The sequence below is a fragment of the Felis catus genome, chromosome D2 (genome assembly GCF_018350175.1).
Source record: "Felis catus isolate Fca126 chromosome D2, F.catus_Fca126_mat1.0, whole genome shotgun sequence".
Classification (NCBI taxonomy): domain Eukaryota; kingdom Metazoa; phylum Chordata; class Mammalia; order Carnivora; family Felidae; genus Felis; species Felis catus.
The window spans coordinates 19,042,123-19,067,514 of record NC_058378.1 but is presented as its reverse complement, the minus strand read 5'-3'; the positions used below and the strand labels follow the sequence as shown (position 1 = coordinate 19,067,514).

The following is a 25,392-nucleotide window of genomic DNA, read 5'->3' as shown; positions in this document are numbered from 1 at the left end:
CGCGTGACTCTTGATCTGAGGGTTGTGAGTTCAAGCCCCGCGTTCGGTGTAGAGATTAAAATCTGTAAAAAAAAAAAAAATGTAAAATAAAAATGCTTATGCGTGAAATTACCAGAAAATTTAGTTTAGCAAGCTCATTTTTAATACTGTCAATTAAAATGTCCATAACATTAAGCCCTGGAGAGAGCTCTGCGGTTTTTTTTGCAGCGGAAAAGTATTTTCACATTAACGCCTGATTTAGCCTTCAACACAGCCCTTTGCAGTTAGGGCCCAAAGGGCAGAGGGTAGCAGCCGGCCACCCCTAGGAAGTGACAGGAGGCCCTGGGTGCAGGCTGTGGACCTCACCGCACAGCAGTCGGAAAAGGCACTGGGATTTGTGTTGATTGGAATCCTTTCTTCCCTCGAAATTTCAAACACACATTTACTGGAGTTTTTAAGAACTTATAAAGAGTTTTTATTTCACATAGTAAAATGTTTTATTTTAAAAATAATCTTTAGTGAGGCGCCTGGGTGGCTTAGTTAAGTGTCCGACTTTGGCTCAGGTCATGATCTCGCAGTCCGTGAGTTCAAGCTCCGTGTCAGGCTCTGTGCTGACAGCTTGGAGCCTGGAGCCTGCTTTAGATTTTGTCTCCCCCTCTCTCTCTCTCTATCCCTCCCCCACTTGCACTCTGCCTCTCAAAAATAAATACACATTAAAATAATAACCTTTAGTACTTGAGGCGCTCAGTTAAGCGACCAACTTCGGGTCAGGTCCTGATCTCCCGGTTCGTGGGTTCGAGCCCCTCGTCAGGCTCTGTGCTGACAGCTCAGAGCCTGGAACCTGTTTCGGATCCTGTGTCTCCCCCTCTCTCTGCCCTCCTCCTCAGGCCCCCTCTCCCTCTCTCTCTCTCAAAAAATAAACATTTAAAAAATTAAAAAAAAAACTTTAGTGCCAAATCGTTAGAGGTGGGGAAGATATTGATGTCATCCTTGTGACACCATGTTTTGATTTACCAAAAAAACAAACAAAAAAAAAAAACTTACAAGTTTGATAACTTGCCTTTTGGCCCTGCCTTCAGTGAGTTGAAAATATTAGCAGGTGAAAAGTGCGTGACCGAAAGCGCATGCTAACTCTTTTCAGAATGCTTGTCAATATCTTCTCGTTGGCTCTTAAAGCTGTCCAGTCCTGAGGTTGTTTGCGAGTTAAATATTTCTTTGGCAAAGGTAAGAATGTGCCTGTGAGGCCTGTGCTAACGGCGGTCGCCCGCCTCATGAGAGTGTCCTCTACCTTATACCTGGGGCTTACATCCCTCACCGCAACATTTCGTGTATTTCCTGTGGCCACATTCCTGCGCCGTGTGTGTGTGTGTGTGTGTGTGTGCGCGCGCACGCGCACAATAAACTCTGGACCCAGGCTAGTCGTAGCCTCTGCTGCTTCTCACTCTACTTATTTCACTTAGTCTTCGAGCAAGAGTAAAAGAGAAATCGCCTTACTTAGGATTTCACTTAATCTATACCTATCGGATTATTCTACTTTTCCCCTTTTTATTTCCAGAAGTAATTTTGGCGGGAGGTGCGAGCCTGTTGCTTCAAACTTTTACCAAATGTAGTCATATCTTGGGACCCGTCCAGTGTCCTCCACTGTAGCCCAAGTCTGGGATTTGTTCACAGGGCTCTCCCGTTGGCGCGAGATTTTACCCCCATGTCGGGTCTGTTCTGTCACTGGGTGACACAGCAGAGTCCTTGGCTGCGGGTAAAGTAAAAGTCCAGTCCAGCGGGTGTTGTAGAAAGCAGGAAGGGCGGCAGGAATCAGGCACCAGGGAGCAGGGTGCAAAAGCCCTGGGTGCTGAGCCGGCGTGCGGGGCCCGCCCAAGAAGCAGGTGGCCATCCGAGCGTGGTGAGCCACTCGAGGAGGCTCTTGGCAGGAAGCAAGCGTTTGATCCCAACTTCCCAGGGTTCCTCTCAATAGCAGGGCAGCACAAAGACAAGGTAACGCCCCAGTTGTGAAATCCTCAAGCCCTAAGAATGTGAGAGAGAAACCGATGCTGTCATCACAGATATTAGTCAACACCTACGCCATAAAAACTAAAAGATAACTTGATGGCAAGGCCAATGGTTAGAAGTAGTTACTCTGGCCCGGGTCAGACTGTCTGTCATAGTTCAACACAAACTGAAACTATATACACATAGCAAGATTCCTGCCCCAGGCTACCCCGTACATCTGTGAGCAGTTAGCAATGGTGCAGGGAGCCTGTATGCTTCAGGACTGCTGGGCACTTTCCTTTCTTCATCCCCGCACCACCCCCCGCCCCCCCCCATTGGTCTAGTTCATGGCGAGAGGCAGGCAGTCTGCCCGCTGTGCTACCCTGGTGAATTCCCTCAGCCAGCACACCTGCACTCAGGGATATACCAGGAAGTGCTTAAGAGTGGACCTGCCACGTCAAAGATGTGTTCCGATAAGGCCAAATTGCCCTCCAGTGAACTTAACGCCGATTTATACTCCCACTCCTAGAGCCAGAGGCCCAATCTTAAATCCACACTTTAGAAAACAACAACAACAAGGTTTATATTTTGTCATTATTAACCTAGGAAAGGTTAGTCCTTCTAGTGAAAATTCAGGATTTATATCTCACTATTCAAAAATCCCAGTGTAGGGGCGCCTGGGTGGCTCAGTCCGTTACGCGTCCGACTTCGGCTCAGGTCATGATCTCGCGGTTTGTGAGTTCGAGCCCCGCGTCGGGCTCTGTGCTGACAGCTCAGAGCCTGGAGCCTGCTTCAGATTTTGTGTCTCCCTGTCTCTCTGCCCCTCCCCTGCTCATGCTCTGTTGCTCTCTGTGTCTCAAAAATGAATAAATGTAAAATTTTTTTTTTAAATCTCAGTGTATACTTCGTAACAGTGCTGCTGGGTAGACTGCTATTTGCGGAGTGGAAGTATACTTTCTTCGTGACTGCTACAGTATTTATGGAAAAGCTAAAATGTAACAAAGACGAATCTTCAGTGGGAGGACATGTCTTTGGAGAGGGATATTTCGTTTGTGTTCTCTCTAGGACTTCTTTAAATACCGAATACGTTCTTATCGTTCAAAAATCAAAACGGTATGAAACGTAAACATTGGCCTCTCTCCCCAACTACCACTCCATTCCTTCCCTCACCTCTATAGGTAACCACTTGTTAGTTCGTGCCTCTTTCCGGTTTCTTGATGTAGAGACAGATATTTTTTATTCTTTTTTTTTTTTTTTCTTAAATAAAAGGTAACGTATGACCTACTCTCCATCTATACTGTATCCTGGAGCTCTTTGCCTAAACACTGAGAGCTTTCTTCTCACTAAAGCTTCCCTTGTGTGCATAGACCGTGTTTCTTTAACCAGTTCCTAACCGATAAGCAATTGGGTCATTTCCAATTCCCTGGTTCTTTGGAGGTAATTCCAAAATACTCAATTTGACAGCATTGTTAATTTCTCAGTCTCGCCTACATTCTCCTTCCCTCATTTATCAAAAAAGTAATAGCGAAAAAAAAAAAAAGTAATAGCGTTCCTTTCACTTTAACCCGTTTCCTATATATAGGAAAGAACCATTTAGAAAATTTGCTGGAAGGGGGTGGGGGAGATCCAGCAAGAAACGTGCAAGATATTTTTGCTGAAGACTCTTGAAATAAATATAAGAAGACTAACTTAAATGGAGACATACTATATTTGGGGATAGAAAGACCCAGTATTATTAAGATATGAATCCTTCAAAATTAACAAATTTAACGCAGCCTTAATAAAACTCCCACATGGAGGCACCTGGGTGGCTCAGGTGTGATTGGGCATCTGACTTCGGCTCAGGTCATGATCTCACAGTTCGTGGGTTCAAGCCTCGCGGCCGGCTCTGTGCTGACAGCTCGGAGCCTGGAGCCTGCTTCAAATTCTGTGTGTGTGTCTCTCCCTCTCTCTGCCCCTCCCCTGCTTTCACTCTGTCTCTGTCTCAAAAATGAATAAACGTTTAAAAAAAAATCTTTTTAAATCTCCCATATGGAATTTTAGAATTGGTAAGTTCATCCCAACGTTCGTATAAAAAAAAAAGAAGATTGCCAAGAAAAGCAAAGAACAAGATGGGCATAGAGAGGCTTGCAACACCAGATACTAAAGTATACTGCAAAATTAAATTAAACCAGTGGCAGGAGCTCAGATGTAGACAGATTGATCCACAGAAGAGCAAGCATCTAGAAACCTCACGCATCCATGGCAATTTATGAAAAAATACGATGTGACATTTTATATCAGTAAGGGCTCTTCACTGGGCAGAGTGCATAAACAGGATATTCATCAAAGAAATGGATGATTAATAAACATGAAAAGATGCTAACCTCACTCTTACCAAGTAAACTGCCAATTAACCGCATTTTATCCCTGATGCTGGTATTACACGACTTGTTCTTTTCTGTCAGTCTGGCTAGATGTTCAACTTTCTCATTCTTTTTGCAAAACCTGTCATTTATTTTCTCTGTTTTTGTTTTCAATTTCATCGATTTCCACTCTTTGTCTTTCAGTCTACTCATGTGGGTTCATTTGGCTGATCCTTTTCCAGTTGCTTAACAACTGGAAGCGTAGGTTACTGATCTGAGATCTTCTTTCCTAATATTAGTACTCAAGGCTCTAAATTCCCTTCTAGGCACTGTGCTGTTAGCTGTGCCCACAAATTCTAATATGTCGTAATTTCATTTTTTTTTTCATGTCAGTGTTTTTTTTTTTTATAATTTTTTAATGTTTATTTTTGTGGGGGAGAGAGAGAGAGACGGAGCATGAGCAACGGAGGGGCAGAGAGAGAGAGAGAGAGACACAGAATCCGAAGCAGGCTCCAGGCTCCGAGCTGTCAGCACAGAGCCTGACATGGGGCTCGAACCCACCGATGGTGAGATCATGACCTGAGCGGATGTCGGTCGCCCAACCGACTGAGCCACCCGGGGGCAACCTCATTTGAAGTATTTTTAAATTGCTTTTGAGACTTCTTTGATGGATTTTTATGAGTATATGGTTTAACTTCCAACCGATCTGAGATTTTCCTGTTATCGTCCTCTCACTGATTTCCAGTTTGATTCCATTAGAGTCAGAAATACACTTTACGTGGTTTCAATTACTTTGCATTTGGCAATGTTTATTTTATGAACTCGGATATGGCCTGTCTTGATGAACGTTCCATGTGCTCTTGAAAAATGTTTTTCTGTTGCTGGGTAGAGTGTTCTACAAACGCCAGTTATTTGATTAATGATGTTGTTTAGCTCTTCTAACATCTTCGCTTATTTTCTGTCTAGTTCTCTTACCGATAGCGTCGAACTCTCCAACTAGAACTAGAAATTTGTCTACTACTCCTTTCGATGATCAGATTTGCCTTCATATATTTTACCCAAGCGTGATCTTCTTTGCAGTTTTCACCTTTTTCTGGCAGCTCAACACAGTCTGTCCCCCACAGCCACTCTTTCCTGTCAGAGCCCCGCTTTCCCTGGCCTTACAGAGAGATTCCTCATCTTCTCGCGTGCTGTCATTTTGTAGGGATGATGCTGGCCACGTTTCTTACAGAGGTCCGCCGGGTTTTAGGAACATTCACCATGTCCATGACAGCACTATTGGGACAGAAGCTCATATATTTTAAAGCACTGTTGTTAGGTTCTTTTTTTTTTTTTTTTTTAATTTTTTTAACGTTTTTTTTTTTTTTTAATTTTTTTTCAACGTTTTTTTATTTATTTTTGGGACAGAGAGAGACAGAGCATGAACGGGGGAGGGGCAGAGAGAGAGGGAGACACAGAATCGGAAACAAGCTCCAGGCTCTGAGCCATCAGCCCAGAGCCCGATGCGGGGCTCGAACTCACGGACCGCGAGATCATGACCTGGCTGAAGTCGGACGCTTAACCGACTGCGCCACCCAGGCGCCCCAACGTTTATTTATTATTGAGAGACAGAGGGACACAGAGCGTGAGCAGGGGAAGGGCAGAGACAGGGGGAGACACAGAATCCGAAGCAGGCTCCAGGCTCCGAGCTGCCGGCACAGAGCCCGACGTGGGGCTCAAGCTCACAAACCGCGAGATCATGACCTGAGCCGAAGTCGGTCGCTTAACCCACTGAGCCACCCAGGCGCCCCGCTGTTGTTAGGTGCTGAGGAAAAATTCCTAATATGTGTCTTCTCTACTCTCAGCACTCTAACCAGAGCACTAACAACTTCACTTCTGACACTAGATTTGGGGGTTTTCCACACATCAGGCAGTTTTGTGACACCAGTGGTAGGCTACAATTCAACTCAATTCTGACACTATGTACCTGAAAATAGCATCAGACCCCACGGGTTAAGGGCTCAGTCCCACGAGACAGCCCTTCTGTCTCCACTGCAGACGCTGATCACAACTCCAGATTGTTCCCTGTTCTTCTGTCTGACCAACTATAAATTGGAGGGTCCCATGACACCCTCCCCGGGTTCTATTAAATTGCTAGAGTGTCAATATCACTCATCATCACAGAAACTCAAAACCACACTGAGATTTCTTACACCTGTCAGAATGGCTAGGATAAAACAGACAAGAAGTAACAAGTGTTGGTGAAGATGTGGGAGAAAAAGGAACTCTCATCCACTGTTGGTGGAAATGCAAATTGGTGCGACCGCTGTGGAAAACAGTATGGGGGTTCCTCAAAAATTGTGAAAAAGAAACACCATCCGACCCAGTAATTCCGCTTCTGAGTATTCACCCCAAGGATACAAAACCACTAATTCAACAAGATATATACACCTTTATGTTTACTGTTTATCGTTATTCATAATAACCAAGACACCGAAGCAACCAAAGTTTCCATTGATAGATGAACGGGTAAAGAAGATATTCACAGCGGACTATCACTCAGCCTTAAAAAAAAAGAAAAAAAGATGCAATCTCGCCACTGGCGACAACGTGGGTGGACCTAGAGTGTTACGCTAAGTGAAGTAAGGCAGAGAAAGACAAATAGCCTATGCTTTCACTTCTATGTGGAACATAACACACGCACACACACGCGCACACACACACACAAAGCAGAAAGAGTCCCATACATGCAGAGAACAGACCGGTAGTTGTTGGAGGAGAGGGGGTGGGAGGGAGCAAAATGGGTGAAGGGGAGTGGGAAGGACAGGCTCCCAGTTTACAGAATGACAAAGTCACAGGAATGAAAGGTACAACGTAGGGAATAGAGTAAATGGTAATGTAACGGCGTTGTGTGATGGCAGACGGTGGCCATACTCGCGGTGAGCAGAGCATGATGTACAGACTTATTGAATCCCTGTGCCGTACCCCTGAAAACCGATGTAACATGTCTTTCCTTTCTTTCTTTAGTATTTTAATGTAACTATATTTTAATTGTTTTTAAAAAAAGAGAGAGGCTTCTGGGGAAGAAGGCAGAGGAGGACTGTAGGCCCACCTATCCCATGGATACAACTCAATGGCACCTCAGTGTGAATAACCCAGAAAAATAATCCAGAGATGGGCAGAGCAAACTTCACAACCGAAGGTAGAGAAGAGGCCACATAAAAGAGGGTAGGAAGGGTCAAGGCTTGAGAATTCAATGGACCCTCGGGACTGTTCATGGGAGGGAGGGATGCCACGGGCATAGAGAGGGGAGAGAAACAGACCCCCACCCCGGGGAGCCCACGCAAGGAAGATGAATCCCCACAGCGTTTGGCTTCGAAAACCAAAAGGGCCAAATTTCAGGAATCCTTACAACCAGTGGGACTTAAAACTATAATTAAAAAAATTAGTGGGCTCCGCTCTGGGAGAGCAGGTGGGTAAGAAGCGGAGTCCCCGCCCTGGAAATGACAGCACAACAGGGACACCTGGGTGGCTCACAGGTTAAGCATCTGACTCTTGGTTTTGGCTCAGGTCGTGATCTCACGGTTCCTGAGCTTAAGCCCCAAGGTTGGGCTCCGTGCTGACAGCTCAGGTCCTGCCTGGGATTCTCTCCCTCCCTCTCTCTCTCTAAATAAATAAATAAATAGGGGCGCCTGGGTGGCGCAGTCGGTTAAGCGTCCGACTTCAGCCAGGTCACGATCTCGCGGTCCGTGAGTTCGAGCCCCGTGTCAGGCTCTGGGCTGATGGCTCGGAGCCTGGAGCCTGTTTCCGATTCTGTGTCTCCCTCTCTCTCTGCCCCTCCCCCATTCATGCTCTGTCTCTCTCTGTCCCAAAAATAAATAAAAAAACGTTGAAAAAAAAAATTTTTTTTAATAAATAAATAAATAAATGAGCATTAAAAAAAAAAAAAAAAAAGCACAACAAATAGCCCGCGGAGACCCTGCGGCAGTTTGAAAAACACTTGGGGCATATGGGAGGGAGAGTTATTTACTAATCTCAGAGCATGCCCCAGAGGGACAGAAAGCACTGGGGACTTCCTCCAGGAATAAAGGAAACAGAAGGCACCATTTCCAACCCCTCCCCCCCCCGCCAGCATAAACACACAGCCCCCCATAGAACTTACTAGCACCGCTGCTGTCCCCACCCACGCTGTGCCTCCTCCCTCAATCCACCATCCTGGAGAGCCGGCCTCAATCCAGGCACCGCAGGGCTCCCCGTGCAGAGGGACAGCAGGGAGGCCAAACTTGCTGGTGCCCACCACCCCCCCACCCCCACCCACCCTCCACCCAACCCCCCAGCACTGCCCCTCTGTGCTATACTTTGGTGGACCCGCCCTCTCGGATACACTCTTGACCAGGGTCCCCACACAGCACTATCACAGTCCTGGTGGGAGCGCGAGCAGTCCCTACAGTGGCCAGCACCACTCCACAGTGACTCCTGCCCCAGAGAGAGAAAGAACGACACACACCAGTCAGACGGAGGCCCCAGCAGTGGACTGGAGGCAGACAACTGGTCTGACTTCAGGCCCCACCCACCAACAAAAGCTTCCCCGGGGGACAACACAGGAAAAGTGCCGCCACAGTTTAGTGCGGGGTGCACACAGGACCCACAGGAGAGACCCCTGAAACAGCGGGTTCTAGCAAACAGGGGACCCTGCACAACAGGGGACTGCAGGACCCCTTCTTCAGAAGACCATTACTTTCAAGGGCAGGAGACGTAGCCGTCTTTCCTACCACACAGAAGCAGATACAGAAAGTTAGACAAAATGAGGAGGCAGAGGAATATGTCCCAAACAAAAGAATGGGACAGAATCGGCGAGAGACCTAAACAAAATGGAGATAATACGCCTGAGAGAATTTAAGGTAATGATCATAAAGATACTCACTGGGGGGGACTCAGTCGGTTGAGCGTCGGACCTTGGCTCAGGTCACGATCTCGCAGTTCATGAGCTCCAGCCCTACACTGGGCTCGCCGCTGTCAGCCCAGAGCCTGCATGGGATCCTCTGGCCCCCTCTCTCTGCCCCTCCCCCACTTGCACTCTCTCAAAAATAAACATTAAAAAAAAAAAAAAAAAGATACTCACTGGACTTGGGAAAAGAGTGGAGGACATCAGCAAGACCCTTAACAATTGGATAAACACGAACCAATCAGAGATAAAGAACACAATAAAAAAAAAATTAAAAACATACCAGATAGAACAGCTTACTAGATGAAGCAGAAGAACGAATCAGCGACCTGGAGGAAAGACTAATGGAAAGTAGGAAAGCTGAGCAGGTAAGAGGAAAAAAATTATGCAAAACGAGGGTGGACTTAGGGCATTCAGTGACTCCGTCAAGCATAACAATATTCACATTATAGGCATCCCCGAAGGAGAAGAGAGGCAAAAGTGGGCAGAAAATTTATTTGAAGAAATAATAGCGGAAAACTTCCAGGGCACCTGGGTGGCTCAGGGGGTTGAGCATCCAACTCTTGATTTCAGCTTAGGTCCTGATCTCACAGGTCGCTCCATTATCCACAGGCTCCATTTTACCGTGGGGGAGGTGTCTGAGCAATTCAATTTCCTCTCTGACCTCCCCTGACTCTTTTTAAATGAGGAGGTTTGGATTATACGAGCTCTAAGCCCTAACATGGATTCTCGCACCGTGAGAACGAAGTTCACTTCAAAGTCAGCAAAGGAGTTAGAGCAACATGAGGAGACCTCAGGGTATAAACACTATGTTCTCCAAAGGGACGATAAAAATGGCGGACACGTTTAAGGAATGTTTTTGGTAATAATAAATTGCTTCAGTGGCTCACAGAAATCAGGAAATTTTACATACTAGATTATTGGTTTATTATAAGAGGCTAGAACTCAGGAACAGCCCGATGGAAGAGGCGTGCAGGGCAAGGTATGGGGGACGGGGTGTGGCGTTACCATGCTCTCTGGGCACACCACTTTTCCCACATCTCCCTGTGTTCACCAACCCAGAAGCTCTCTAAACCCTGTCCTTCTGAGTTTTTGTGAAGGCCTCATGACACAGGCATGATTGAGGGTTGGTCCTCGATGACTGAACTCAATCTCCAGCCCCCTCCCCTCCCCAGAGGTCAGGGCAGAGGTTGGCAGTTCCAACCCCCTAATCGCAGGAGTTCCTCGGGCAACCAGCCCCCGTCCTTGGGTACTTCCCAAAGTCACTTCATTAACCCAAATTCCGGGTGTGATTGAAAGGGGCTTGTCATGAAGACAAGCCTTTAAGGTTCTGGAACTGTTTTGGGAACTGAGGGCCAAAGACCGAATATTATCATTGTTGCTTCTTCTTCACTCCCAACGGTCCAAGTTTCCTCTTTGGTCTGAAGAACATCTTTTGGCTCTTCCTTTAAAGCAGATCTGCCAGCTATGAATTCTCTTAGCTATTCTCATCTGAAGATGTCTCCATTTTACCCTTCATTCCTGAGGGATATTCCACAGGATAGAGAATCCTGAGTTCTCAGTTATTTTCAGCACTTTAAGAGATGTGTCCCTTTTTCTGGCCTCCTTAGTTCGTGATGAAAAAATGGACTGTCGTTTGAACTCTCCCCTATAGGTAACGTTTCGTTTTCTCCGGCTGCTTTCAAGATGTCTTTTAGTTTTCGACTGTTTATGACGTGTCTGGCTTGGATTTCTTTGGGTTGAACCCGTTTCCCGTTCACTCGGCTTACTCGGGAGGTTGTCAGCCCCTCATTTCCGCAGATGTTTATACAGCATTATGCTTGCTCTTCTCGTGCTGTGACTCCTACTGATGGGGTTTGGGGGTGATGGTGGGGTTCGTGGGGTCTGGAGCCGATGGCCAAGAAAGAACTCTTGAAGACGTCTTTGGTACAAAAGGTGATTTCATTAAAGCATGGGGACAGGACCCGTGGGCAGGAAGAGCTGCCCTGGGGTTGTGCAGAGTGACTGCTTATCTACCTTGGAGTTTGGAGGGGAGGTAAAGTCAAGAGTCAGTTTCTTAAAGGAATTTCCATATGCTAAAGAGGAGTTACAGATTACTGGAGGCCTAGCTATTGTCAAGCTAAGGTTGTTTTTCCCTCTGGCGAAGCATTATCATTAAGGTAGTGGGGAGTTCCTGGAGATCTATTGATGAGATATTTGTAAACTGATGGAGACTAGCAGTTTAACCATTTGCTTTCTGTCCTTTCCTTTGTTCTTGGGCAGCCAGGAGTGCCTGAGGAACATCACACTTATCCCACCTTGGTGGGGCGGGGGGTTGTGCTAGCTTGTGCTTGGCCCTCAACTTGCCTTATGGTCCCTCATCGCTATGACCTGACCCTGAAATTTTTCCTTTCTTCTCTGTTGATCGGAATGGAGGACTTGTGTTGAACTCTACAGTAATCCTAGGCATTTTGAATGTTGCATGAGGAGGTGGGAGCCAATCCTATGGAGAACGCTGAGCTTTGTCTTGGCAAGTAATCAGTCTGGTTAGGTTTGGGCCATACGTTCTGTGAGTGCTGGTTCTCACGTCAGTGCGGTTTTCCAAGCCTTTGCAGTGCTATTTGGATCTGTCACCATCATGGGACCCCTGGGAGACCCGGGGAGGGAATCTTCCTATCAGCTCAGGTCTCAGATGTGCTTGGTACGCCAATTAGGACCAGCTCCTCGGGTGCACGGCGTGAACAGGTGAGCAGGTCAGGGCTGAGCCAGAGCTCGAGAATAACCTCGCGGAGTCACTTGCGTGAGCTCTTCCCTCGCTACTCTCTCCCCAGCACTTTCTGGGTCCTCTAGCCCACCACTTCCGGCCCACTCCTGTAACCGAGCCCCGTCCTTGAGAGAGGAGGGCGAGCACACGGGCTCAGCCTTACCTCCTTGGTGCCACAGCTCTACCAAATGGAAGAGAAATTCCCTTCCCTCAGACTCTCGGCTCCCGCAGGCCTCCTGTTGGCAGCCGAGGGAGGCCTCGCCTGAAACATGGAGACAAAGAAGGGGAAGAAGCAGGCATTTCCCCCACTTTCTGGGCTCTAGCATTTGTGTTTCTCAAGCCTGGCTTCTCTAGGATCCCGGCACCACCGTGCCCACTGCTGCATCTGGGGCTGCGTTGCGTTCCGGCTGGGAGAACCAGAGGAACACGAAGCCGGCACACTCACCACCTCGGGGGTGCTTGGAATTCTGGGGTTCTCCCCAACCTGCTTGGTGCTACTTACTTCTTCGTGTCGTCCAGTGGTGGCGCCATACATTCTGTCCGGGCTTCGCAGCCGTGTTCAGCGAGAAGGGAAAGGAAGGTGTGTGTTAACTCCACGTAACCCGGAACAACAAATCTTCCCCGTGATATTGAAAGACCTAGAAGGCGTATGGCACTATTGCGTATTTGTGCACCGAAGAAAGGGTCTGTGTGGCTCCACAGGTAAGTGCCTAGGGAAGAAGGTCTTCAAGCTTACCTACGCAACCTGACCCGGGTTTCCTCGAAGAAGGAATTTCGGCGCAGGGGTGGTGTCGAAAGAACTTCCACCTTTTACTCCATACCTCTTTTTGAACGATTCTAAGCATGCACGCATTATTGCTTTTGTAATTTTCAAAACGGGAAGACGTGAGCGAAACGACGACGAAACACTTATCGTTCAACTCAAAGCGGATATCCAGAAAGCATCTTTTCCTGGGTGTAATGTATCTTGGTAACATTTGTCTGAGGGAAAAAAAACCCATTCAGGAGTCAATGTGATCATGCGTCGTACACATAGCCATTGATCTACTGCTCAGAAGTATTTCCCACAGAAGTTTCAGCCCATAATCCTAAGTTTATTCACATTTTTCCAAGTAATTGCAACATTACATAGAAGCTACAAGCAAATACGTAGTTCTTCGAAAAGACAACCCAGAATTCTCATCGCCTGAGCTTTGGGATTGTAAGTAGGCCTTATATTCCTTCAGAATGTTAAAGGGAAGGCACTACTCAAAATAACCATAAAACAACATGGCGGGAGGGGGGCAGGGGGGAGGGACTGTTCTTAAGTACAGTTTTGCAAATTGTGAAAGAAATCTCAAGAGAGGCTTCCAATGTCTTCATGCAGGTGTCCTGACTTTCAAAATGGAAATAAGTGTTAAAGAAGCAATTTATTTCCCTTTTACGCTACTAGGCTTGAAGGGAGCAAATCTGGGCCAATAATGTCGACATAGCTCCTTGCCTAGAATTTGGGATTAAGTGTGTTCTTACACTGTATTACTCCCTATTCACCCTGCTGTCCAAAAACTCCATTTCAAAAGCATTTGAAATGATCAGGTCACATTTTTAGTATGGCTTTTTAACCAACTGAGCCACCCAGGTGCCCCAGTATTGCTTTTTAAATGTGAACTTATCACCAAACTATATAGCAGGGGCCTTATGAGTCAGGCATTAGCATTTTAGTATCAAACCAAACACAGAATCAAGATAAAGAAACATTAGCACCATTTTGTATCTAATCCAGTGTAAACCTATTTTTTACTCAGAAAAGTTGTTTTCACTTCTAACATATGCTTCGCCTCTCTCCCTCCTTGCCAATAATACTTTTGAACATTTTAAATACCAAGTACGATAACATTCCATTTTTAAAGTTTATGCTCAGTACAGCATTTCAAGTCAAAGGAGGAAGGTTATCACTAGAATTTTTTTTTTTTTTAACTCTGCCAATTGCACAAAATTCTGTTTGGGGAGGAGAGTTTTTTGTTTTTTTTTTTTTGGGGGGGGGGTGACGTCTACTGGCTCACAGACACCATTCTTCCGTGCAGTTTACAGAGTTTGAGTGACCTCACACACACACCTTTCAAGTTATTGGCAATTTTTATTTAATGAAACAATGACAAAGGTATTACATATGAAGTACCATAAATAGGTGCCTACTACATCATGAGCAATTCAGAGAATCTATACCCTATTATACCTTTAGTAAACTTTTAAAAAATGTATATATGTACTTAGAAATGTTACCGCGGTGGAGTTCATATATATATATATATATATAGGAGTATATGTATGTGTGTGTGTGTGTGTGTGTGTGTATATACATACATATATATATATATATATATATATATATATATATATATATATATAAAACCCAGAGGTACTGAGTATTTTGATACCTCCTAAATAAGAGCAGCCTTTTAGGTTTAAAATGAAAGAATAGGGGCGCCTGGGTGTTCAGTCGGTTAAGCGTCCGACTCTTTGAGTTTGGCTCAGGTCATGATCTTGTGGTTCGCGAGTTCGAGCCCCACATCGGGCTCTGTGCTGGCAGTGTGGAGCCTGCTTGGGATTCTGTCTCCCTCTCTCTCTGTCCGTCCCCTGCTTGCTCTGTCTCTCAAAATCAATAAAGATACACTTAAAAAAGTATTTCAAAATATTTTTTCAAAAAAAGAAATAGATTTCTATTCACTTGGCATTTGCCTTGGTCCAGCAGAGTTGCTAAATGTTACTTAGTATCCGATTACTGCTCTTAATAAAAGTAACACAGAAACCATGTTTATGGCAAACTTTTAATTTTAAAACCAAAATTTAAAAAAGAGAATCTTAGGCAGCAATTATTTTATTCCATATTCTCACTGGATTTTCCGTTTCAGACTTTTCAACATGAAAGGTAATTTTAAACCAGCTTGCTGTCTTCCACGCTGTCCCAAGAATTAGGAACACGATTTATAAGAATTAGGAACATGAGTTTCTAGAATGAAGGGAACAGTCAGACCATCAAATTGTTACCGCTTAAAAAACTTCATGGGCTCCAAAGGTGATTTTCACCCCTAAAAAGACACCCTCACCAACTAATGACTTGGACATGGGAAGGGGACTCACAGTTAATTCAGGCTGATGTACTCATTGTTCATGCACACGAAAAGTACTTTAAAAATCCTGTCCATTGGTCTTCTACTTAAAAAAGGGGTAAAACTGGCCAATATTGCCTTCTAGGTTTTGTCCCCATCTGGAGTTGCCAGTAGGAAGCACATTAAATACGAGTCTGTTCCCTAAAGGGGAGGGAGTCCGGCTTGGTAAAGCCGAGAGGAAGCTGGGTTTCTAAGGCAGCCCGTCAGTGTGGAACCTGACCTACACCCAAGGCCATCTTCCCGGAGATTGTCAGGTGCAACAGGAACGCTTGAGCTGGATGCCTAAACACAAAGGAGCACGAAGGGCTTTGGAAGGAACAGTTTTCACAGTCAGCTGCACCATCACAATGCCACGTTAATTTGATCCTTAGGTACCTGCAGTGTTTAAGGACTTTAATAACGACAGTCACGTTCACCGGGATTATTAGCAGGGTTGTTTTGGACCGACATATAGAACTTCCTGTTAAATACCCATCTCAATGATTAGGAGAGCTCTCTATGTAAAAGGATTCACCTCAGAATGATGCAAGTATTTAAAAAGTCTTCTTTTTTTTAAAGCTCACGATTCTTGAGTTTTCAAAGCTTATACAGTTGTAAGAGGACACTGTGTGAAGATTTTATGTGGAATATAACATATTTGTGTTTTAGACATTGACTATGGGGGGCTTGGTTGGCTCAATTGGTAGAGCATACTCTTGGTCTCAGGGTCATGAGTTCTAGCCCCACACTGGGCCTGGAGCCTACTTTAAAAAAAAAAAAAAAAAGTAAAAATTGACAACACTTCCAAGATCCAGAGTAAAAACAGCAAGGGAATGTTCAACCTCACACCTAATAGCAAATTTTATTCACCCATCTACAGGTGCTAGCCTGGCCCAGGCAAAGGACCCTTTTTCCCTCTTCCAGAGAATTCGGCACGCTTCCTTCCTGTAGTTTCCTGTATCAGCTGGATGGAAACCAGCATTCCTTGAAACCATTTTGTTCTACCCCAAAGGAAATGTACCAGGGAAGGAGCACTTTATTTACATGCTCAACATCCGTGCCTTAGACAAACACCACCATCGTCTCATTCCACTGGCTAGGAATCCGGGAGAAACGCATTTCAGCGGAAGTCTGAACCACGTACGTCGTCAAGGCTTTGTTACGAATGAGTTCTGTAGAGGAAAAAGTGGAGAAAGCAGGGGTAAGCCACACCTCTAACTGGTATCTGGATGTCATCCCCCTCCCCGTGCGCAAGACCACCTCAACATCGCTAAGTGAAATTTCACACGGGAAGTTCTAAATGTCACGGCCAACTATTAAAGAAGAGGCAAGAGTCCGCAGCGCGTACATGCCACAAGGCTGGACCGCAGCAAGAAGCTGCTTCTCCCGTTATGTGTTAAGAAAGTTGCAATAATAAAAAGAAAAGTTTCACAAAAGAAGTTCAGTACTCCTCTCAACACACCGCACTGGCACTTTACGTACGGGACTGCGTTCGATCGATTAAAATCTGTATGAGATAGAAAGTGCCCAGATGACAATTTAAAGAGAAAAGAGGACCCTCACCCAGCCCAGATAATTCTTAAATATCACGGTCTGTGTAAAGTGGTGCCATAATTGAAAGACGAATAAGTTTACTTTTTCAGGAACTGCGGGGGTTCTGGCGTCACTATACAAGGAATCGATGTTAGTGTCGAAACTCCCTTTCGATGAGCCGTTCTTTCACGAAGAAAACCACGCGTAAGGAAAATGAGTCTTAAGCTACAGGTCGGAATGATCTTCCTCACTATGGAATCTGGAAAGTTACTCAGGACAGGATGAAAACAGGCTCCGGCTACACTGACAGAGAAGACTGAATGTTAAGCATCAATAGCCATTTAAAGGCATTCGGTGGCGGTATCTGAAAAGATTAAGATGCTTTAAAACAAAAACCCTTATAAGAATATCAAATATTAGGGACTGAGCTTCATAAATAACCAAATATCTATGGCTTCAACTGTCGCCCTACTACTGAGGTAGGTGACCAGGGTTCACTGAAATAGAGCAATCTTTTGGACATTCCCTATGGAAAACCTTGCATAATCAGCTGGTTTCTTAAATCTATGTCTGTTTTCTTTTGTTTTGTTTCTTCTTTCTTTTCATTTACACTCTTTTGAAGAGGCTGTCCAAGCAACTGTTTCGGCCTTTAAGCTCTTGCCGAATAGCATCTCATGTACTCTGTCATCCATGGGTTCTCCGAGGAGGAAGGCTTTATCTTTCGGTTTTTCTCCACGTCTACAGAGTGAGCACGCTGCCTCTGAGTGACCAATTTCCTTTTTTCCACCTGTCTTCTGTTCTTGGCTCGTAATGCTGATTCGTGAATCTAAATTACTCAAAAATAAAAAGATTATTGTTACTTCTAAAATAAAAGTATAATAACTTACGTGGCTTTTATACTCATTTTCAAGAATATTTGCGATGAATATTTACTACCCCCAGGACCTTTTTTTCCCTCTTCCAGAGAATTCGGCACTCTTCCTTCCTGTAGATTCCTGTATCAGCTGGATGGAAACCAGGGCAGAGGCCAGCCCGGCTTCATCATATCCCTTTCTCCCAGGTATAATAGCTCCTCCAGAAAAGCCATCCCCTTGCCCCTGGTCAGTGACCAAGGCGCTAAACAATAAAAAACGGACATTAAATTTTAGGTATAAATGGTAAGCAACTAATTTGCATGTGTCTCTAGAAACTGGCTCTGGAAAATTATTGAAGACGCTTAGCAGTAAGCCTGGATAAGTATTCCATTAAAGGACTTTTACCACTTAAGACGTTTCATGCTACAGACGAACTCTGTTGAACTTAATCCCATGTAATAGCCAGTCTTTTGTTAAACCACAGCTCCATTGTCTCAAATATCACTCCAAATAACACCATCTGCTAGGGTTCGCTCAGAAGTCTGTTCAGTAAAAATCTGATCATGGTAATTCATCAGAATCCAAATTCTTTGTATTTTCTGCTTCTTTTCATTCGTTCTTTGCTTTAGGCCGACTTAGTCATGTCAGTGCTAACATATGTAATTGCTTTATGGCTGCACACACGAAGACCTCTGGTCAGACGTGTTCTCGGGACTGAGAGGACAACTGGGGGCACCTCGGTGGCTCAGTCGGTTAAGTGTCTGACTTCGGCTCAGGTCACGAGCTCACGGTTCGTGGGTTCAAGCCCGGGGTCGGGCTCTGTGCCGACAGCTGAGCCTGGAGCCTGCTTTGGATTCTGAGTTTCCCCTCTCTCTCTCCCCAGCTTGTGCTCTCTCTCAAAAATAAGTAAATAAACATGGAAAAAAAAAAAAAAAAGAGGACAACTAAGGCTCCAATGAGTAAAAGGCACTGGCTGTGGATGAGCAGGGGAAAACACAGTCATCCGAATTGAACTCAAAGAGCCAAAGGGAATCTACGGTAGGTGTCAAGAACTACAGAATCAATCTAACAAAAGATAACAAGGGAGTCGAGGAATACCAGTTATCAAAGCCACAGGAACCAGAAACCTCTCAAGAGGCCCACGGCACATCTACACAGGCAGCCACCAGCCCCGCTGGGCTCCTCCTCTGCACCTGCGCCCCCCCCACCCCCCCGGAACTTGAAAACCCTGACTCCAGCCACTTCTTCTCCTGGTTCCATGTTGGTAAATCTTCCAAATCCTAGCTAATTCCCAGCAACACCCCTCGATCTCCAGGGAGCTGACACCCTCAATCTGTTTGCCAATCAGATGCCCAAATTCCAGGCTTTCCTTGGCCCACCCTGCCATCTCCTAAGATCTACCATGACCCCAAAGCACCGCGGTGATCACAGAATAGGACACCCGATGACGGGAACGCAGCCCAACCCCCAGCCTCCAAGGAAAAGCAGTGACGGCCAGGTGCCCACGAACCCACCTCATGCACGGGGGCAGACGCGCAGACGTTGTGAGTTTTTTGGCTTCCTGTATCGGTCTGTTTTTCTCCCCACCCATAAAGAGCAAACGGATGCTTCTTCTCCTTTATTTTAGTTGATGATCTTTGAGGACTTTTGGCTGCTTTCCTATTTCCTCTAGCAAATAAGGCACTTGGTTGCTGTCGAGGTTCAGTACTGCTGGGTAACTTGTCAGTCTCTTTTGCTCTGACCTGTTGTTCAGGTTTTTCTTTTATGTCTTTCACTGGCAGTGCTTTTGAAAGAAAAGAAAAAAAAAGGAGATAAAACAAGACGAGAATGCTTTAAAATCACGTTTCTATATAATCACTTCAAATAGCTGGGTTGTGAAATTCATAACGCTTCATGCCGTAACGGCTCAATTCACGAGTCCAAGTAAGCAAGAAATACAAAACCAAGTCAGGGTTATACCTTTCAAATGGTCTGGCCCATTTTAAAATCAACAGCAAATCCACCAAGGCTGGACCAAACCTATTCGAAAGCCACAACTCTCACTCACAGTCCGATATCAAGCATCCCAATTAAATATTAAAACCTAAAAAGCACCACAGCCTCATGGCTTTCTCCACACCCCCAAGGGAAGTCCAATCATCAAGGCCTCACTTCAGAAACAGATCGGGATTTGCGGTAATCTCTCAGCAGATGTAAAAGGTTAGGTGTGAAGTCACTCAACTCAAGTTCCGGGATCCCGTTTCTTTCTGGTGCACCATGATTACGGAAACCTCCCTACGGCTCTTGACGTGCTCAATTTCATTTCTTTTTGAGGTGCCACGAATATGGAGAGCTCCCTGTGGCTCTTAACATGCTGTAAGAAAGAGTAAGCTGCCCACCTTAGCTTGAACAGTCCTCAGTCACAATCGGGAGCGGTTTCCATAGTTACTCACTATGGATTCCCAGCATGAAGAGCTGGAGGTGTGGGGAGGGCACCTTTTGGGATGAGCACTGGGTGTTGTATGGAAACCAATTTGACAATAAATTTCATATATTGAAAAAACAATAAAAAATAAAAATAAAAAAAAATAAAAATAAAAAAATAAGAGGGCTTCCCCAACACTTGAGATAGAAATGACTGCATGAATCAGGGCTCAGGGTCTACACAGCCCTAAAGCCTACCAGCAGAGCTGGAGCAATCCTCAAGGAAAATGGGACTGGCCCTTTCTGAGGTGAACGTCAGACATGAAGGATGTGCTCTAGAACATACCTACTTCCCTTGACAACATTTTATCATTTGGCCGCTCATTACTTTTTATAGACCCTTTATTTGTTGTAAAAGTTATGCGATGTTGTTTCAACGCTTCGTGATCCCATGTTTCGTTTCGGCCCGAATTTCCTTTTTTTTTTTTGTTTGGTTGTTTTTACTGACGTAAGATCGGCATACAACATCATATGACCTTTAGGTGCACGGCACTATAATTTGGTATCTGTAGACACTACAGACTGATCACCACGGTAAGTCTAGTTACCACCGGTCACCACGCAGTTGAGTCCCCTCGGCCACGCAGCCTTCCCCCAACTCCCTTCCCCTCTGGTAACCGCCAACTTGTCCTCTGGATCTAGGAGTTTGCTTTTGTTTTTTGTTCCTTTGTCTTGTTTTCTAGGTGAGATCGCATGGCATCTGTCTTTCTCCGTCTGACCTCTTTCACTTGGTCTGAAACCTGCTAGACCCACCCGTGGTGTTCCAAAGGGAAGATTTCCTTCTTCTTTTTGTGGCTGGGTAAGGAACACTCCATTGTGTGTATATATGCCTTATCTTCTTTACCCACTCGTCAACGTCAACCGGTGGACACTTAGGGTTGTTTCCCTATCTTGACTATCGTAACTCATGCTAGAATAAACATGGGGGTGCCTATGTCGTTTCGAATTAGTGTTTTTGTATTCCTCAGCTTAATACCCAGAAGGGAAATGGTTGGATAATATGGTTAGTTCTCCTCTTACCTTTTTGCGGAATCTCCCTCCATATTGTCTGCCATAGTGGCTGTACCAACTTACAGCCCCACCAAGTACAGGAGGGTTCCCTTTCCTCCACATCCTCACACCACCTGTCATCTCTTGCCTTTTTGGTAATGGCAATTCTAACAGGTGTGAGGAGATAGCTGATTGTGGTTTTGATTTGCGCTGCCCTGCTAATGACTGATGTTTAACATCTTGTCACATGCCTACCGGCCATCTGTGTATCTTCTTTGGAAGAATGTCTATTCACACCCCGTGCACGTGTTTCACTTGGGTTGTTTGGTGCTTTGTTGTTGAGTTGTGTGAGTTCTTGATGTATTTTGGATATTTAACCCCTTAGGCAAATATCTTCTCCCATTCAGTGGGCTGCCTTTTTATTCTGTTGATGCTTTCTTTCCCTTGCTGCGCGGTTTTTCAGCTTGTTGTAGTCCCATTTATTTTTGCTTTTGTTTCCTTTGCCTTTGGAATCAGATCCGGAAAAAAAAAACATTGCTAAGACCAATTGCCAAGGAGCTCACTGCCCATGTTTTCTTCTAGGAATTTTATGGTTTCAGGTCTTACATCCGAGTCTTCAATCCACTTGAGTTAATTTGTGTGTATGATGCAATAGAGTGATTTAATTTCAGTCTTTTGAATAATGGCTCCTTATGCATCTACAACTCCATTTCACTTACCCGAGCTGTTTAGGTCTTAAGGATACCCCTCACTTCAAATGCTCCAGAATTTGGCTCTAGGTGATGACTTTACAGATTGCTATTCTAAAGCCTCATCACCTCTTTAGGACACATTCTTGTCCCTTCCTATTTCTGGTTGTGACTCTTTTCTTCCTTCTGCCTACATTCCCTTTATTTATTTATTTTTATTTATTCATTTTTTTGCCCACATTCCATTTATTTATTTATTTATTTATTTATTTATTTATTTATTTTTATTTATTTATTTATTGCCCACATTCCCTTTAGAGTAAGCCCCTGGATAGGAAGTATCTTGAAGTATCACAAGCGTGAAGTCTTGACAGATTGTCGTCTGTCATTTCTATCTTCTATCCTCAGCAATGACCTTGACTCCACCAAAGTTCCCTTCCTTCTCTTCCTCTCCTGGTCTGTATGTGTCTAACCCAGGTCTTCCAGAGAAGCCTGCCCAGAGAAGGGAATAATGATTTAGGTTAAAGGACAAACTAGTCAGGAAGAAAAGAGAAAAAGAGAGTCCCAGCAAGAGGGAATGTCTTGTCCAAAGGCCCGGAAAGAAAAGGGAATATAAATAGTTCAAAATGACAGGTCCAGAGAGAGTCTGTGGATGAAGGCATGGAGCGGGTGGCAAAGGAGGAGACTTTCCACACCAAACTCAGGAGTTTCATTTTCTCCTGAAAATGAAGAATCACTAAAGGATTGTAAGCTGAAAAAGCAACATGGCCCTATTTGCATTTTAGGGCTAGGGCCTCCAGCTACCAACGTGAAGGATGAGCGAGAGAGGCGAGGACAGAAAGGCCAGCTAGCAAACAACGGCAGAGTCTGGGGGTGAGGTGGGAAGTGGGGGCCAGTGGGGCCCAGGAGTCACGGTAGGGGTGGAGAGGGGAGAGAAAGGACCAGAAGGGGGCCCACCGAGCCTGGCAGGTGCTCAGACTCACTGGGCACCTGTGAACCACACACTGATCAGAACAGCGAGCCTCTCCAGAGCAGGTACCGAGGTACCGAGGCCTCTCCAGAGCAGACGGCCCAGCAACAGTGCGACAGACCGGTGAAGACGACAGACGCCCCGCGGCCCTGGGAGCAAAGAGGAGTCCACGGCTCCCACAGATGTTTAGTGGGGATGGTCCTGCTATCCTCTGACAGAGGTCCACCCAAGGATAAAGACAGGATACTTGCGGCGTCGGATGGGAGATACTTCTGGAACAACTCAGCAGGCCCATGAAGCCAGGAGACAAGGTAGTGAGCCAGCAGGTGGGAGCTGAGGTCTGGACGTGGAACAGATCATCCAGGAAGCAACGCGGAGTCAGAGGAGGGGACAGAGAGTCAGGCCCCTAGGGCCACCATTATTTAAGGAGCAGCCAGGCTGAAGAAGGAGAGCCTAAGAGGGAGAAAGAATAGCTAGAAAAGGAGGAAAACTCACCAGGAGAGAAACTACGGGAAGAGCGTTGGTAAAGGAGGCAGCCGTGAACAGTGTTCAACACCGCAGGGGGGAGGGGGTCCGTCAGACGAGGGGGAAGAGACTCGGCATTGGGCAAGCAGGCCGCCTCACTGCTGACAGAGGGGGACGCGGGGTCGGGGCACCAGGTCACGGTGGGCTGCGTACCGGACAGAGTGGAGGAGGCCTAGTTCTGCTAACCATGAGCTACCGGACCAGCCCTCCCCCCCCACAGATAAACAAAGACTGATGTTAAAAATCCCGAGGGTCCACAGGCGCCCGGTACAAAGAAGTAAACTCTTCTCTAGAGACCCTGGGCCAAGTTATCCCTGCAAATAATTTTGCAAACGCGCTTATGAATGTACTGCAAAAGATGGGCGGCCTCGTAAGGACAGAAGACAAGAAGGAAGGGCCAGCGGGAGCAATTTTCCATTTACAGGCTATCAAATCGTTGCATTTACTCTCCGTAACACTTAAAAGAAAGAAACCAACCCAAGTACGTCTGCAGCAGCAGGAGACAAAGACGGAAAATGCAGAAGAGACAGAACCTATCAGCCCAATATTAATATTTATGAAACTCTTGCCTGCTGTCAGGTGAGTGCATGTGACCATACGGGTCAAGATCTTACCTGGAGGGCTGAAGTTTAAACCAAAGACCTTCTCAGAGGAACAAAAAACAGCGGTCATCGCCATTGTGGGAGAGGATTAGAATGCCCCTTTCTCAGGAGCTGACAGGACAGTCAAACAAAAATAAATTCAGTCTTGGTGTAGGGCTGTGCTAGCCAATACGCGTGGCTATCAACTATAAGCGTAAAGGAAAATTAAATAAAAGTAAAGATTCGATTCCTCAGTTAAGCCGATCAGAGTTTAAGTGCTCAATAACCCCACGTGGCTAGGAACTACCATGCCGGATGATACAAAGAGAGAACACGTCCACCGGGCCGCTCAGTTTTATTGGAGGGTCTGTTTTGAAGACACTGGACAACAGAATTAACACATTTGACCGAGTGGCTATACATACAACCCTGCATCCCATAACTACAGAATATATAATGTGGTGAAATGGAACGTTTACAAGAATTTACACATCTGAGTCTCTAAAGCAAATCTTAATATATTTACAAAATTGAAATCAAACAGAATGTACCCTCTATATAGTGGATAATTATGGTGTAATTATAGTGTAAATCACCTTGATAAAACAACAAAAAGAAGTAACTTTTTTTTTTAACTTTTTAAATGTTTTATTTATTTTTAAGACAGAGACAGACACAGCATGAGTGGGGATGGGCAGAGAGAGAGAGGGAGACACAGAATCTGAAACAGGCTCCAGGCTCCGAGCTGTCAGCCCAGAGCCCGATGTGGGGCTCGAACTCACGAACCGTGAGATCATGACCTGAGCCGAAGTCGGACACTCAACCGACTGAGCCACCCGGGCGCCCCAAAAATAAGTAACTTTTTAAAATCTCCAGTTTTGAAATTTAAAAACATTTCTAAATAACGCACGGATCAAAAATAAATCATATGCTTGCACAAAGATGGGAATGCACTCAATGCCACACTTACCGATGGTTAAATGGCGGAGCGAGTTAGCAGATTTTACCATAATTTTTAACAATTAAAAAAAAGTGGTGATGGAAGGCATTCCTTCCTTAATCCTGACCTTATTAGAAATGCTTCTGCAGTTTCTTCATTAAGCGTAACGTTTGTAGTATGCTTTTAGGATATAGTCCTTTTTTTTTTTTTAAGATAAATACATTTCCTTATGTTTGTATTATATACATAAGTGTTAAGGTTTGTTAATTTTTTCATGTATTTTAAGAATCATAATGATTTTGCTTAAGTAAATAAAATACTATATAACAAAATGCGGGTCTTTCTCCTGCAGGGAGTTAAGATTCATCCTACTCAACTGACAGTATAGCTAAAGCAGTAACTGTGGGGAAATTTACAACCTGAAATCAACACATCCAAAAAGAAAAGCAGGTAAAAAAAAAAAAAAAAAAAAAAATCAACGCGAAGCACCCATCTTACAAAGCGTAAGGGAAGAAAAGATCATGGATCAATAAAGACATATTAATAAAGAAAATCCACAGAGTCTAGAGTTAGTTTGGGGGAAAAAAACTAATAAAATTCACAAATCTCTGGCAAGACTGATCAAGAAGGAAGTAAAAAATAAACCTAAGTGGGCGCCTAGGTGGTTCAGTCAGTTAAGCGGTTAAGCGTCCGACTTTGGCTCAGGTCATGATCTCACAGTCCGTGAGTTCGAGCCCCACGTTGG

General features: G+C 45.1%; 1 protein-coding gene across 1 annotated transcript in view; it reads right to left on the bottom strand.

The window, feature by feature from the left end:
* Positions 1–14,767: 14,767 nt before the first annotated feature.
* The window catches only part of LOC102901250 (centriole, cilia and spindle associated protein), a 30,393-nt gene continuing 19,768 nt past the window's right edge, over positions 14,768–25,392 (bottom strand). The window contains exons 5-7 of the mRNA XM_023240446.2: positions 19,004–19,272; positions 16,666–17,461; positions 14,768–16,274 (exon numbers count right to left, since the gene is read on the bottom strand). Of these exons, the coding sequence (XP_023096214.2) occupies positions 17,285–17,461; positions 19,004–19,272 (446 nt within the window). The 3' untranslated portion in view covers positions 14,768–16,274; positions 16,666–17,284. The remainder of the gene's footprint in view (positions 16,275–16,665; positions 17,462–19,003; positions 19,273–25,392) is intronic.